General features: G+C 47.2%; 1 protein-coding gene across 1 annotated transcript in view; it reads left to right on the top strand.

The window, feature by feature from the left end:
• Positions 1 to 14,836, top strand: part of LOC105492989 (NADPH oxidase 5) — a 47,171-nt gene that overhangs the window by 20,304 nt on the left and 12,031 nt on the right. The window contains exons 8-14 of the mRNA XM_071101141.1: positions 999 to 1,181; positions 2,836 to 2,968; positions 6,617 to 6,759; positions 10,701 to 10,745; positions 11,321 to 11,445; positions 11,738 to 11,819; positions 12,864 to 12,963. Of these exons, the coding sequence (XP_070957242.1) occupies positions 999 to 1,181; positions 2,836 to 2,968; positions 6,617 to 6,759; positions 10,701 to 10,745; positions 11,321 to 11,445; positions 11,738 to 11,819; positions 12,864 to 12,963 (811 nt within the window). The remainder of the gene's footprint in view (positions 1 to 998; positions 1,182 to 2,835; positions 2,969 to 6,616; positions 6,760 to 10,700; positions 10,746 to 11,320; positions 11,446 to 11,737; positions 11,820 to 12,863; positions 12,964 to 14,836) is intronic.

Genomic DNA, 14,836 nt, shown 5'->3' with positions numbered 1-14,836 from the left:
AGGTCCCAAGCTGGTCTGCCTATTACTTGCATGTGATTTGGGACCTGCCGCTGGATTCTGCCATTGGACTGTGGTTTATGTCTGCCAAACGTAGACGTTTTGCTGTGGAAGAGTCTGCCTTTTTGCTGGCTTATCCCTTTAGCCTATTTAGATTAAGTGGGCTTAAAACAGCACAGGGAGGGGATGGACAATAGGCTCAGCAAGTTTTGAATCCCCACTCCACTGCTTACTGGTCACTCAACCTTTCCAAGCCTCGGTTCTCTCATCTGTAAAATGGAGGTGTAATTCTCTATGTTATTTTAGGAATTATAGGCGATAATACATGTAAAACCACTAACTACATACCTAGCACATAGGTGCTCTGAAAATGTTAGTTCCATCTTCGCTTCTGTCTCTCCAGCGTCCTCAAGATGCAGAAAGTCACAGAGGACTTGGTTTGGGGAGCTTGACTGTCTCCTGGCCTGCCCACATCAGAAATAGGCATATACTGAGCACCTACCTACTGTGGGCCAGCAACAAGCCTTTGAAGTAGGAATCAGAATCCTCATTTGACCGATGAGGAATTTGACACTCAGAAAAGTCATGAAATTGCCCAAGATCCCAAAGCTTTAGCGGGTGCTAAAATTGTCTTCTGCTATTTCTTCTCCACTCCCAGGAAGCCACTGCTGTCTTTCCTTTCTTCCTTCTGAGAATGGGTCAAGGGGCAGGGATACTGACGCTCATGATCCCTGTGGGAGCACTCCAGTCTGCCCAGAACCTCCCCAGGCAGATATTTCAGATGTTTGCCTCTGGTATCAGGAAGCTTCCCTTACAGCCTCCTTTGGCCAAGCCCCCAGAAAAAGAAGCTTCCCAACCCCAACCTCTTACCCAACTCCATCCCCGGGAGAGAGTCAAGGCTCTGGGCACTGTCCTGGCTTTGCGGATAACCCTGAGTCCTGGCTCTGTTCCATCCCCCAAGCCTTGAGTTCTGGAAGTTTACTGTCCCTCTACCCCCACAGGTGTTCTATTGGACTCACCTGTCCTACCTCCTCGTGTGGCTTCTGCTCATCTTTCACGGGCCCAACTTCTGGAAGTGGCTGCTGGTTCCTGGAATCTTGTTTTTCCTGGAGAAGGCCATCGGACTGGCAGTGTCCCGCATGGCAGCCGTGTGCATCATGGAAGTCAACCTCCTCCCCTCCAAGGTACAAAGGGCCGGGGGGAGACTTTTCCCATTCATCCCAAGAGACAGTTTGTGGGGTGGAACAGTTGGGTACCCCGTCAGACCCCCAAGGAAATAGGGAATAGTGTAGCTGCAGCCCCATTGCTATGGAGGAGACAAGCAAAATGGAAGACCCAGTCCAGCCCTCCAGGAGGGAGACTTTAGGAAGGTGAATGTCAGGGCAGGCAATACACCTCTAAAATCCAGTTTTGGGGAGAACATTCTCCTTCAGCTCAGTAAGCATTTATTGGTGCCTACAGGGTGCCAGGCCCTGAACTAGGTTACAGAGAAACAGAAGGTTTTGCACTGTCCTGCTTTCTAGGGGAGCCAGCCCTTTCATTACAGTGCACGGCTGTGTTGTTGGAGGTATTAAACCCTTTGTCTTTGGGAGGTCAGAGAAAACTTCAGAATAAGGGAGAAGATGCCATATCAGGGTTTTGAGGGATGAATAGGAGTTTGTTGGATAGAGAAGACAAAGAAGGGTATTGCTGGCAGGAGGAACCGCATGGTAAAGACAAGAATTGTGAAAGGGTATACTGTGCTTGGGGGACCACAGGTAATTAGGCATAGCTGGAGCCAAGTTGCCAGGAGGAAGCCAGAGAGATGAGTAAGGCCTGCTCATGAAGGGCCTCCTGAGCTAGGAGACCCACCCCGCAGGCCATGGGGAACCCCTGAGCATGCTGGGAGGAGATGGTGCTATTAAACTGGGACCATTTATACTCTAGTTAGATTTCTTTAGTTGCTCTGTGGAAGGTGACTTGGAGGGGGCTTGGGGGGAGGTTCTTGCAAATACAAAGATGAGAGTTCATGAGGGCCTTGACACTGAGGCAGAGGCCATGGGATGGAGGCAGGCGCACATCACAGAAAGACTCAAGAAGCAACTGGTTGTGTTTTGCAGCAACAGAGAGGATGGAGTCTAGGACGTCTCCCAGGTGTCTGAGTGGTATCAGAAAAGAGAAAAGAAAGGCAGTTCTAGGTGGGCTCAGCTCTGGACACACTGCATTGGAGGACCTGGGAGGCTGAAGAATAAGGCTGTGCTGTGTGTCTAGGCTCTGGCATCCAACAGCCTCAGCTGCATTCAGATCCCACGGTTTCTTACCCAGTGGCCTTGGGAAGTTATTTAACCTCTCTGAGCCTCCTCTTCTCCTCCCTAAAGTAGAGAGAAAATAGTACCTGCATCATACAATTGCTGTGAGGCCTAGAGATAGCACAGTGCTCTGAAGCAATTGTCTGGAAGGATGTTGTTGTCCAAGGAGAGATGCGCATTGGTGGTTGGAATGCTGGCCAAGCACTGGTCGAAGTTCCAAGAAAGGGCTGGAGCAGCCAGGGAGGCATCACAGGGACACGTCACAGAGGGTCCACTAAAAAGCAGTGCTTACACCCTGAGAAGCAGCGTAAAACCAGGGGCCCTGCTTCAGACGCAGCCTGGCTGCCCCCTCTAGGATTGTTGCCCACTTCCAGATCGGCAGGTTGGCTGCTGAGGTGGGCCCCCACTCAGAAGCACAGAAGAGTGTCGTGTCTCGGGGCATGCCTGTTTTATGGAGGAGGAAGGCAGCCCAGCCTCTGCCCTCTTATCCTGGAGCCCCTGGTGGCTTTGGGCTTGCAGGAATGATACTGATCTCCTTCCTCTTTCCCAGGTCACTCATCTCCTCATCAAGCGGCCACCTTTTTTTCATTATAGACCTGGTGACTACCTGTATCTGAACATCCCCACCATCGCTCGCTATGAGTGGCACCCCTTCACCATCAGCAGTGCTCCTGAGCAAAAAGGTAATGGCGACCTCCTCCAGTCACTCTGCACATAGTCACTGAGTTCCCATTGTGGGCCAAGTACAGGGTGGGAATTCGGAACACAGCACTGAACAAGGCCAGAAACACAAAGTCAGCCTCAAAAAGCTCTCTTTGAAGTGGGAGCCGGCATGCAGACATCCATTAGCATGGCAAGGGCTGTACCAGTTGCACTGAAGTCTTACAGGGAGGGCCTGGCTTGGTGGGGAGAAGCCTTTGCAGACACAGGGGCATTCAGCTGGACTTTGAATGGCTAGTAGGAGTTTACCAGATAGGGAAGGAGATGGGGAGGAGGCAGAGGGAAAAGCAGAAGTAAAAACATGAGAACCTGGAAACTCAGAAGAGTCTCCTATAGCTAGAGCTATGGGGAGGGGGTGGGTGGGCAGGTGGAGTAGCAAGGAAAGAAGGGAGGGACATACAGAGAGAGAAAAAGAGCATGAAAGGCAGGTGATGTTGCTGGCAAAGCCAGTTAGAGCTAGGATGGGACTAAGGAGGATTTCAGAAGCAAAGTTGGAATCTAGATGGATGGAGCAGCCAGTTGGGAGCCGTGAATGGTTCTTAAGCAGAGGAGTACCTGGCTTAGGAGAGGATATAGGCGTTTTTAAGAGGGCTGTGATGGGAGACCAGGTTTCCCTACTCCCACCTGGACTTGGGCCTTATAGAGCCCCAAGGCAGCAGAATCCCTCACACCCTTCTCCTCCAGCCCTGAACCATTCCCACTGCTTTTTGGGTCCCCAGCACACACAGAACAGTTCAGCTGACGCTTTTGCTCAGCTGTCCTCTGACTTTCACCCATGCACGTGCCTTCCTTCCAGTCCCAGGCTGTTTTTGGAGCTGCCACCTGGACCCCTGCCCTTCTTCCCACCATGAGAGGTGCCTCCAAGTATGGCAAGGGTGGCTTGCACTGACATTTCCAACAGGGAAGGCCTTGAGTGACCTATTACAGTAAGACCCTTGCTTGGCCTCATGAGGGTTACCCGGCCCTGCGTGTTGGGGGTTCTCTGACTCATCCTGGTTACAAGCTTTAGTGTCACTCAGGATGCCTCCCAGACCCAGCCCAGCAGGACCCCTGGCCCAGATCCCTCAGCTCACAATGTAGACCCAAGGCCAGGGTTTCCACATGTGGCGCTGCATACCCCCTACCTTGGAATCACCTGAATTGTGCCCTCAACGTACCATGGAACAAAGGTAGAGGTTGGAGAGGGTGAGGCTATTTTCTCCCTAGTTTTTTCCTTTTCTTTTCTACTCTGTGAAGAACGTCTGTGCTCTCAGAGAACTCAGACAATATCAAAATACGTACAGAAGAAAATGAGAATCCTTCATATAATTTTATCCAAGGGAAACCATTGCCAATTATTTGGTGAATAGGCTTCCAGCTCTCTCTCTCTATCTATCTACATGGCTAACCAGATGGAGAGATTTTGTATACAGGGGCTCACACTAGAGGCAGTGTTTCATAGCAGCAGTATGTCATGGAGATCTTTGTATATCAGTAAAGATAGAGCTTTTCCTTTTTATGCCTGCATGGTATTGCAGTGTATGGATACTAATATGGTTATTGACTATTATTAATATTATATGGGTGTGTCATGTGTTTCACCCATTCTTTTTCTCCCCTAACTTTCCAAACTTGTTATATTTCACCAATTCTTTTTTTTTTTTTCTAGAGTCTCACTCTGTCATCCAAGCTGGAGTGCAGTGGCATGATCTCGGTTCACTGCAGCCTCTGCCTCCCAGGTTCTCCTGCCTCAGCCTCCTGAGTAGCTGGGATTACAGGCATGTACCACCATGCATGGCTAATTTTTTTGTATTTTTGTATTTTTAGTAGAGTTGGGATTTCACCATGGTGGCCAGGCTGGGTCTTGAACTCCTGACCTCAGGTGATCCACCCGCCTTTCCCAAAGTGCTGGGATTACAGGCATGAGCCCGACCTTCACCATTTCTTGAAGGGATTTCTTCTGGGTCTCAGTTTGGAATCTGCCTGTCCTTGGACCCTGGGAGAGTCTCCTGCCCTGAGCTGAAAGGGTTCATGTAGGGGGCTGGCAAATATACCAACTTTGTTTATAGAGCTTGTTTACTGGATTCAGGAGTGGGACTCAGTTTAGCAACTGTGGCTGAATGAATTCAACCACCATTGTTGGAGACTTCCTAGGTCTGAGTCATTGCTTGAGGCACTTCAGGGTATATTTATGTAGCCAAGGCATGCAAGCGCCTAAGGGTGCTGATGCCCGAATGAAGGAGGAAACCTCAGAAAGGTGGATGGAGCTAGGATCCTAGAACTTGAGCTCCAGTCCTGACTTTTCAATCCGCTCCTCATAAAACTGTGAAGCACCTCTCTAAGCCTCTGTAAAATACATGGTAACACCAGGTCATGAATTCCTTCATCAACTTGAATGGGACATCTTTATTTTCACTAACCTCTAACTGAAATTTAGCATTTTCTTCAACGATAAATGTGAGTAACAAACCCCAGGAGCATTAATGGTACCTCTGACTTTTTCACAGTGAAAACCATGGATGTCTTTCTATCATGTTACAGCTGCGGCCAATGCTTCAAGAGTATTTATGCTCACTACTGCTTCTGATTCCCAGGGTTGGTTGGGGCCTGCTAGAGCTCATTAATTCATGTATTAACAAAGAAGCACATGGATTCCTGTCACAAATTTTTTTTTTAACATTTTGATAACTAATTATAACTGGATTCATATGTAATTTCTCTGTATATTACTTTATGTCAAGCTTGTCCAACCCATGGCCCTTGGGCCACCTGTGGCCCAGGACAGCTTTGAATGTGGCCCAACACAAATTCGTAAACTTTCTTAAAACATGATGAGATTTTTTTGTGTGATTTTTTTTTCTTTTTAGTTCATCAGCTATTGTTAGTGTTAATGTATTTTACGTGCGGCCCAAGACAATTCTTCTTCTTCCAGTGTGGCCCAGGGAAGCCAAAAGGTTGGCCATCCCTGTTTCATGTATTTAGACCCTTATTCTGAGAAGGAGACTATCCACTGCCTTTGCAGGACTGCTAAAAGAATCCGTGGTTAAAAAAAAAAAAAAAGGCAAAGGACAAGGGTTCAGAGCAGGAGATCTCTTGCATCCTCCTCACTCTGATGTTGTGGATTCTGTTTGGTACCACTCAGCAGAAGACTCACATCACCTTACACCACATTTCCGTCAGTCATTCATTCAACAGAGGACCTTAGTAATTACATTCCAGGCATGGATACCATGAAAGCAGTTGGTACCACCATGGACTGAGCACCTACTGTGTGCAGAGCCATTGACTAGCAGGAGGGCCTGTTTTGGTGAGACCTTGGCCTGATGGAGGTGGCAGAGTCACTGCCTTTAGAAAATTTCCAGTGAGCTGCTCTGATCCTTTCTTTGTTACAGGAGTCTGTACCCTTATTAAGCTCAGGTTGACTTCATCAAGAAAGATCTCAAGGTCTGTCCCAAAGAGATCAACTCTCCGAGTCCTGTGGCTGTGGCTGCTAGTTTGGTCCTGAGGAAGGACATTCAAACCAGGACTTGGAGGGCTGAGGCCCAGCACCAATCCCTCCGGTGGGGTGAGGCCTGCTCCCTGGTGCCGGTCACTATGGACCTCCTTTCCCCTCCCACTTTTCTCTTGCTCAGACACTATCTGGCTGCACATCCGGTCCCAAGGCCAGTGGACAAACAGGCTATATGAGTCCTTCAAGGTATCAGACCCCCTGGGCTGTGGTTCCAAGAGGCTGTCGAGGAGTGTGACAATGAGAAAGAGCCAAAGGTTGTCCAAGGTAGGTGGCTACTGGAGAGAAGGGGTCCAACCTGCTGGCAAGCCCACGGAGACCAAGTTGCCTCCTTCTTCTCAGTGAGTATCAATTATTGAGCAACTGCTGTGTACACAAATGGCAGCACAAGGGGCTTAGGCAACTGCTGACTCTGTGGTTCAAGAACCTTCTCGAAGTGTTACCACTCCAGATCCTTCCCAGTCTGATGTCCCCCATTAGATGGGGGAAGAGAGCAACAGAAAGAGAGTGGGAATTGAAATCAGAAAGACCCACCTCCAGGTCTCTGCTCTAATACTCTCTAACTGTGTGGCCTTGGGCATGTCCTTTGGTTTGTTCATCTATAAAATAGAAGTAGTTCCCTCTATTACTTACCTTTCTCTTACGACTATTTAAAAAACCAACTGAATGAATGCACATAAAGTACTGCATGAAATAGGCAGCAGGGTCCAGGTGGACCCCCTCCTCCTCCTCATCACCATCAGCAATGTTATTCTCTTTAGATCCTTGATGAAACCTATAAAGCTGATGAGCTGCTGGTGCCATCAGGTTTTGGAGGAACAGAGAGAGGCACAGCAACTGCTAAAGAAATAAGAATAGACACTGAGGCTGAGGGTGGCTGAATTCAAACTAAGTAGACTGTGCCTCATGGCTGGGAGACAGGTTAACATATGAAAACCCTGCCATAGGAGACGTCCCCAGGCCTGGCCCAATCCTGCCTTGCCATTGGGGAATTTAAAGTCCAGGGTTGAAATCCAGGTGAGATCTTGCTTGGCCAGACCAGAGGACCTTTCCAGGACCACACCAGGAGCAAAGCTCTGGGATATGCAGGGGTAGGTAGGAAAAGCAGAACATTCTCGGCTGTTAATCAGGGAAACTTCCTGAAGGAGGAAACTGACTTTCAAAATCAGACGAGTCATGGCACATTGTGGATCAGTGGGCTAGACACACTAAAAGCTGTTTCCTTGGGACCTCAGTCACCTCTGCCACTATAAATTGGTACAATCTTTTCTGGCAGGCAGCCTGGCTGTATGTGTTAGCATTTTAAATATGTATACCTACATGCCCAGCAACTCCATTTTAGGGACGTATTCTTAAAAGCTAACCGGGGGCCGGGCGTGGTGGCTCACGTCTGTAATCCCAGCACTTTGGGAGGCCGAGGCTGGCGGATCATGAGGTCAGGAGATTGAGACCATCCTGGCCAACATGGTGAAACCACGTCTCTACTAAAAACACAAAAATCAGCCAGACGGGGTGGTGCGTGCCTGTAGTCCTAGCTACTCAGGAGGCTGAGGCAGGAGAATCGCTTGAACCCAGGAGGCAGAGGTTGCAGTGAGCCAAGATTATGCCACTGTACTCCAGCCTGGGCAACAGAGCAAGGCCCCATCTAAAAAAAAAAAAAAAAGCTAATTGGACGGGTGCACACAAAATATAGTAATTTCCTTGTTAATTTAGCAAATATTTGTGGCGCGCAGCATCTGCTTTTTTCCAGGTTCTGTTCTAGATGCTGGAGATCTATCAGTAAGTAACAAAGGCATAGTCACTGCTTACCTTCTGGTGGGGAGACAGACAATGAACAAATAAAATATATGCATAATATGTCAGGTGATAATAAATGCTGTAAAGATAAATAAGTCAGTGTCAAGAGGTAGGGATGGGAAAAGTGCTATTTCAGAGAAGGTGGTTGTTTACAATAATGAGAAAATGAAGCTAATCAAAATGCCCAACAATAGGAAAATACCTAAATAAATTGCTGATCACCTTTACAATAGAATATTAAATCTCCTAAGAAAATGATTCAGTCAATTTAAATGTATTTACTTGGAAAACCTGTCAAGATGTAGTAAGTGGAAAAAGCAGGCTACTAAAAAGTATGCTCCATTTATGTGAAAGTATTGTGTATGTCTGTGTTAGAAAAAAATCTGTAAGTGCATGGAGAAAATGCTGAGTAGTTAGGTGCTCTGATACTTTTTTCACTATTGTTTAATAGTTTCTATATCTGTATTTTTAAAGCTAACGTTATTGATTTGTGATTTAAATAATAAAGAAATTTCTGTTTTGAAACAAAGCAGAGTGTACAGCCCCCACCCATCCATTCCTGCATCTCAGCACAGGGAGTTGTGGCGTCCAAGGACGTCACTGGAGCTGACGTCCTACAGGCCCAAGGGAGATCCCTGGCCGCAGGACGAAGACCTGGTGTACATGAAGACAAAAGAGGAGACTCACACATGGTGGGAAGCCTATTCTGAAGACAGTGGCCTAGTAAGGCTGAGGAAGGTGGGACTAGAGGCAGGAGGGCCAGCTGGCTTATCTTCCCATAGATGGTGGGTCCTTGGAACATGCCTTAAGGTCAAACCATGTTCAGAAAGGATGACACATCACCTGGGTGTCTCTGAAGCCAATCATCTGCCTGCTACCTTCCCAACTTTTGCATAATAACTGCCCCAGTAATACTTTCTACTTAGTGTTTCTCTTACGTCCCAACATTACTTTAAACTTAATTGTATTTCAAAAGGAGTCTTAAGATTATTATCTCTAATGGAAAACTAGTATTACATGTCATGAACACAGGATAGCTCTGAAAGTAAAAACAATGAGAATCAATGTTATTAAATTCTTGCTAGATGGCCTGTCTGCTAACGCTCCAAGCCAGAGGTGGTGCTCCACACTCTTCCCTTTTCCTTCCTTCCTTCCTTCCTTCCTTCTCTTTCTTTCTTTCTTTCTTTCTTTCTTTCTTTCTTTCTTTCTTTCTTTCTTTCTTTCTTTCTTTCTTTCTTTCTTTCTTTCTTTCTCTCTCTTTCTTTCTTTCTCTTTCTCCTTCCTTCCTTCCCTCTCTCTCTCTCACCCCCTCCCTCTCTCCCTCTCTCTCTCTTTCTTTCTTTCACACTTTCTTCCTTTTCTTTCTTTCCTTTCTCACTTTGTAAAAAGAAAGGAAAAAAAGAGAAGAGGTTAGTAAGTGTTAGAGAGGTGGTAGAGATGCATTAGCCAGAATGGAAGGCTTTCTCGTTGCCATGAGAAGGACTAAAGAAAATTGAAAGGAGAGGAACTGTCTCATAGCCTAACTCTCAAACCACCACCAGGAGTTCATGCCCCACACCAGGGGAGCAGCCTTCAGTCATCTCTGGACAAAGAAGCAACATGGCATGATGTCACGATCCTGGAGAGGCAGCAGGAGACCCAGGATTTACCAGAGCTCCGTGGGAATGTGGGCACGTCCTTCCCATGCTCTCAGCCTGGATGATTGTGAAGGTCACTCCTAACTCTGCCTCCTGCACCAGAGCAGGAAATAGCACAGGCTCGTTTAGGCCTGTTCTGGGGTCTGCTTCCTTCACCTTCCAGAAGGAAAGATACTGACTCGGACAGGGCTGACTGTCTACCATGCTCTAAGTCCTGAGGAAGACAGAGGAGGCCTGCTCTCTTCCCCCAAGGAGCACACTGTCTGCAACCCCAGAGCAAAGCCCTAGGGCCCGGGGAACTGTGAGCCAGGGGAGACCCTGGCTTCTCTGCTTGGAGAAGGTGGGAAGAGCTTCAAAGAGGAATAGCAACTTCAGATGAGCTGGACAATGAAAGATACAGTGTGCACTGAAGGAATTTGACAGCTGGGAAAGAGGAAAGGGTATTTCAGGCAGAGGGAAAAGAATATTTCAGGTTAGGAGGGGAGTGCTTTCCAGTCACACCCTGAAACTGACTTGTGCTAGACCATAGGAGCCACTGTTAAATTTTCAGGAATTTCGTGAGCTGGTTATTAAACACAGTTGTTATGGTGGGAGCCACGGTGGGCAGGATTTACACCACAGAAATGGGCAGAAGCTAACAATCAAGACTGTTATCTCCAGAAGTCAGTTTACCAGCACATCCCTGATGTTATCCTTCAAAGGCAAAGAAGCTTCTAAGAAATGCCTAATACTGTCCACACCAAGACCCATAACTCTCTGCTCTACTCCCTGCAGGGCTCCAGGATACTTTTGGAGAACCACCAATTCTGTAACATCAAGGTGAGAGGCTGCAGGGGTGGACATGAGCAAGAACGCCTGCCCCAACCAAAGGAAATGAAGTCTTTGCCTTTAAGGAAGGGCTGTTGTGATTGTGGGTACTCAAGCTCCTCAAATCCCCATGGGCTGACATCCAGGTATCCGGGTCATGTAACCACATCCCTCCCCCTGCTCTTTATATCCAAGGGTGCTCGGCCTCATACCTCACACTCGGCCTGTCTCTTCTCCAGGAGCAGGGATGGGTGTGCAGTGTACAGGGCTACGTGCTCTCTGTCCCTGTCTCCTGGGCACCCACGGCACACACCCGGCAGTGGCAGGCACACACCCCTGGGATGCGGATCGAGTCCTTGTTTTCACTAGCTCTGCATTCTAACACCTAGAGCTCTCCCCAGGCTGGTGCTGAGAGCACAGGATGTGGAAAGAGCACTGGATTGGGAGCCACTTAGACCTGGGTTCCAGCCCAGGAGATGTCTTTCTATGTATAAAGGGGGTCCTGAAGTCCTGGGGACATCCCCTGGTAGCAGGGGAGACTAGCATCACCCCTCCATCTCCCTTCTCTGACTCCCTCTTGTGCGCAGTGCTACATCGATGGGCCTTACGGGACCCCCACCCGCAGGATCTTCGCCTCTGAGCACGCCGTGCTCATCGGGGCAGGCATCGGCATCACCCCCTTTGCCTCCATCCTGCAGAGTATCATGTACAGGTGGGCAAACAGTGTGCTCCTGCCTGCATCCTGGGTCAGAGCCCCAAGGCACCCTCTCCACTCCTCCTCCCTTTATTCCTTCTCCTTCCTCTCCTTTCACCTGTCTCTCTCTGCTCTTCTCTCTCTTGCCTCTCCTGCTCTGCCCCCATCTCCTTTTTGTGTCTCATCCCTCCCCTTCCTCATAGAGTGGACTCTGCCACCCCATCCTTGCTCCCTGTCCCCTGAACTATTTTCTGGGGTCTTGAAAAGTCTCGCCCCAAATTTACAACCCCTTCCTCCTGCCTCCCCTCAGGCACCAGAAAAGAAAGCATACTTGCCCCAACTGCCAGCACTCCTGGATCAAAGGTGTCCAAGACAACATGAAGCTCCAAAAAGTGAGTACCACCTCCTGCAGGCAGGCCTCCAGACCTTCTCCCCTAGACACCTCCTAAAATAGGAGCCCATCCTCCTGTGCAAAGGTGGGAGCGGATAGGTGATTCCTGATGGGATCTTTCTTTCCCCACGATACCCTGAATTCTCTTAAATGAGTTCCCCTGGTGCCTCCTGAATGTCTGAGCCCCGCCCCTGCTTCAATGTTCCCATCACCTCTGAGACATGTTCTGAACAGTTCATTAAAGGTTGCGTAGCTTGACAGCCAGGCAGTCTGGATTCAGTTGCCGCCACAATGCTACCTATCCATGACCCTATGGTGGTTTTAAGAATGGAAACATACTGGCTGGGCATGGTGGCTCATGCCTGTAATCCTAGCACTTTGGGAGGCCAAGGCAGGCAGATCACTTGAGCCCAAGAGCTCAAGACCAGCCTGGGCAACATGGTGAAACCCCGTCTCTACCAGAAATACAAAAAATTAGTTGGGTGTGGTGGCGGGCACCTGTGGTCCCAGCTACTTGGGAGACTGTGGTGGGAGGATCACTTGAGCCCAGGAGGCAGAGGTGGCAGTGAGCTGAGACCACACCACTGCTCTCCAGCCTGAGTGACAGAGTGAGACTCTGTCTCAAAAAAAAGAAATAATAATAATAATGAAAATAATATAATCAAATAATAATAATGAAAACATGTTTGCCTTTTGAAAATTCATCATCCTGTATATACCACTTAGAAGAGTTTCTTAAAAAGTAATTTATGTTTTTCTGGCTATCCTAAGCTAGTATTTCAACACACTGTTTGTTGTAAACAGTAGAAGATATTAGAGAAAATCCCCGCCTTGGAGTCAGAAACCTGGTTCTGGTGCCATGCTGCTCTGTGATCTGGGCATGGCTGCTCACCTCTATGAGCCTTGATTTTTCCCTCCCTTAAATGGGTATGTGAATGTTCCCTGCTTACTTCAGGGTGGTCATATGGGTCCCAGGGATTACAGATATGAGCCTCCTGCAAATGAGGGAGACCCAGCCGCTGAGCTGAAGGGCCTCTCCCCCTAGGTGGACTTTATCTGGATCAACAGAGACCAGCGGTCTTTTGAGTGGTTTGTGAGCCTGCTGACTAAACTGGAGATGGACCAGGCCCAGGAGACTCAACATGGTAAGAGAGGGACAGGGCCTGAGGGCAGTGGGAGTGGGACAGGGGCATTCAGCATCTTTAAAAAAATAATTTATTGATATGAAACCCACGTAACCTAAAATGAACCATTTAACCATTAAGCGAACTCAGAGTGGTTTTTTTTTTTTTTTTGAGACAAGGTCTCACTCTGTCGCCTAAGTTGAAGTGCAGTAGCATGATTATGGCTTACTGCAGCCTCTACCTCCCAGGTTCAAGCAATCCTCCCGCCTCAGCCTCCGGAGTAGCTGGAACCACAGGTGCAGGCCACCACTCCCGCTAATTTTTTTTTTTTTTTTTTTTTTTTTGTAGAGAGGAAATCTCCTTATATTGCCCAGGCTAATTCAGTCTTTTTAAGAAGATGTTTATTCCATGTCTTGAGAAGCAGGATGGGGGGAGGTTCTATTAAAATGTAATATTTTGTAAAGTTAAAAAGTAGAAGGGGGAAAAAAAAGCCCTCATAATCTCATCCAGCTATCCAGATGACGCCAGGCATTTTAAAGGATTCCCTTCCAATTTTTGTTTTCTTATTCACATTTTATAAAAATATATTTCTTTATTTTTATAATTTATCTTTTTCATGACATATCTTTTAATTCAGAATAGGCACATGTTGAAAATTTAAATTCCTAGGACTCACCCCAGACCTTCCAAATCAAATGGATTCTCTCAGAGTCGGGCTCAGGAATGTACATTTTAACATGCCCCTCAAACGATTCTTATTCACACTAATTTGTGTTTGGCTTTTGAAGTATAATTTACATACAATAAAGTTTACCAATTTAAGCATACAATGAATACAATGGCATTTTGACAAATGCATACAGTAGTGTAACCACCACTGCAATCAAAATATGGAGCATTTCTTTCCATTACTCCTGAAAATTTCCTCTTCCTGTTTTGCAGTCAACACCGTCCCCTGACTTGTAACCCCTGGCAACCACTGGTCTGCTTCCTATCACTATCATTTTGCCTTTTATAGCATTTTCTATAAATGGAATCATATAATATGTAGTCTGTTCCATCTGACTTCTTTCACTTAGCATAATACCTTCAAGATTTATCCATGTCGTTGCATGTATCAGTAAGTCATTCATTCCTTTTCATTGCTAAGTGGTATTCCATTTTATGGGTGTACCACCATTTGTCCAATTATCTTTTAAAAAGAAATTTAAAAATCAGAAAAACAAATTTTTTATTTTTATACACATATTTACCATTTCTGGGTTCTTTACATTTTTCATGCTTGGGTCGAGATTTCCATTCTGCTTGAAGAACTGATGGTTCTTTCTAGTGCAGGTCTGCTGGTGAGAAACTCTTTTGGCTTTTGACCGCAAACACCTTATCTCACTTTGATTTTTGAAAGATATTATCGGCCGGGCGCGGTGGCTCAAGCCTGTAATCCCAGCACTTTGAGAGGCCGAGACGGGTGGATCACGAGGTCAGGAGATCGAGACCATCCTGGCTAACCCGGTGAAACTCCGTCTCTACTAAAAGGTACAAAAAACCAGCCGGGCGAGGTGGCGGGCGCCTGTAGTCCCAGCTACTCGGGAGGCTGAGGCAGGAGAATGGCGTGAACCCGGGAGGCGGAGCTTGTAGTGAGCTGAGATCTGGCCACTGCAGTCCAGCCTGGGCCACAGAGCGAGACTCCGTCTCAAAAAAAAAAAAAAGAAAGATATTATCACCAGTTGATTATGTTTTCTTTCATTACTTTGAAGATACCTCCTCATTGTCTTCTGCCCTGCACCATTTCTGACAAGATGATTGGTGCCATTATCTTTGTTCCCCCGTACATAATGTATCTTTTAAAAATCTCACCACTTGTAAATGTCTATCTTTCTCACTGGTTTTCAGTAAT

This window comes from Macaca nemestrina, chromosome 7 (assembly GCF_043159975.1).
Source record: "Macaca nemestrina isolate mMacNem1 chromosome 7, mMacNem.hap1, whole genome shotgun sequence".
Taxonomy (NCBI): Eukaryota; Metazoa; Chordata; class Mammalia; order Primates; family Cercopithecidae; genus Macaca; species Macaca nemestrina.
The sequence above is the reverse complement of the archived record's forward strand: the minus strand, read 5'-3'. Positions and strand labels throughout refer to the sequence as shown.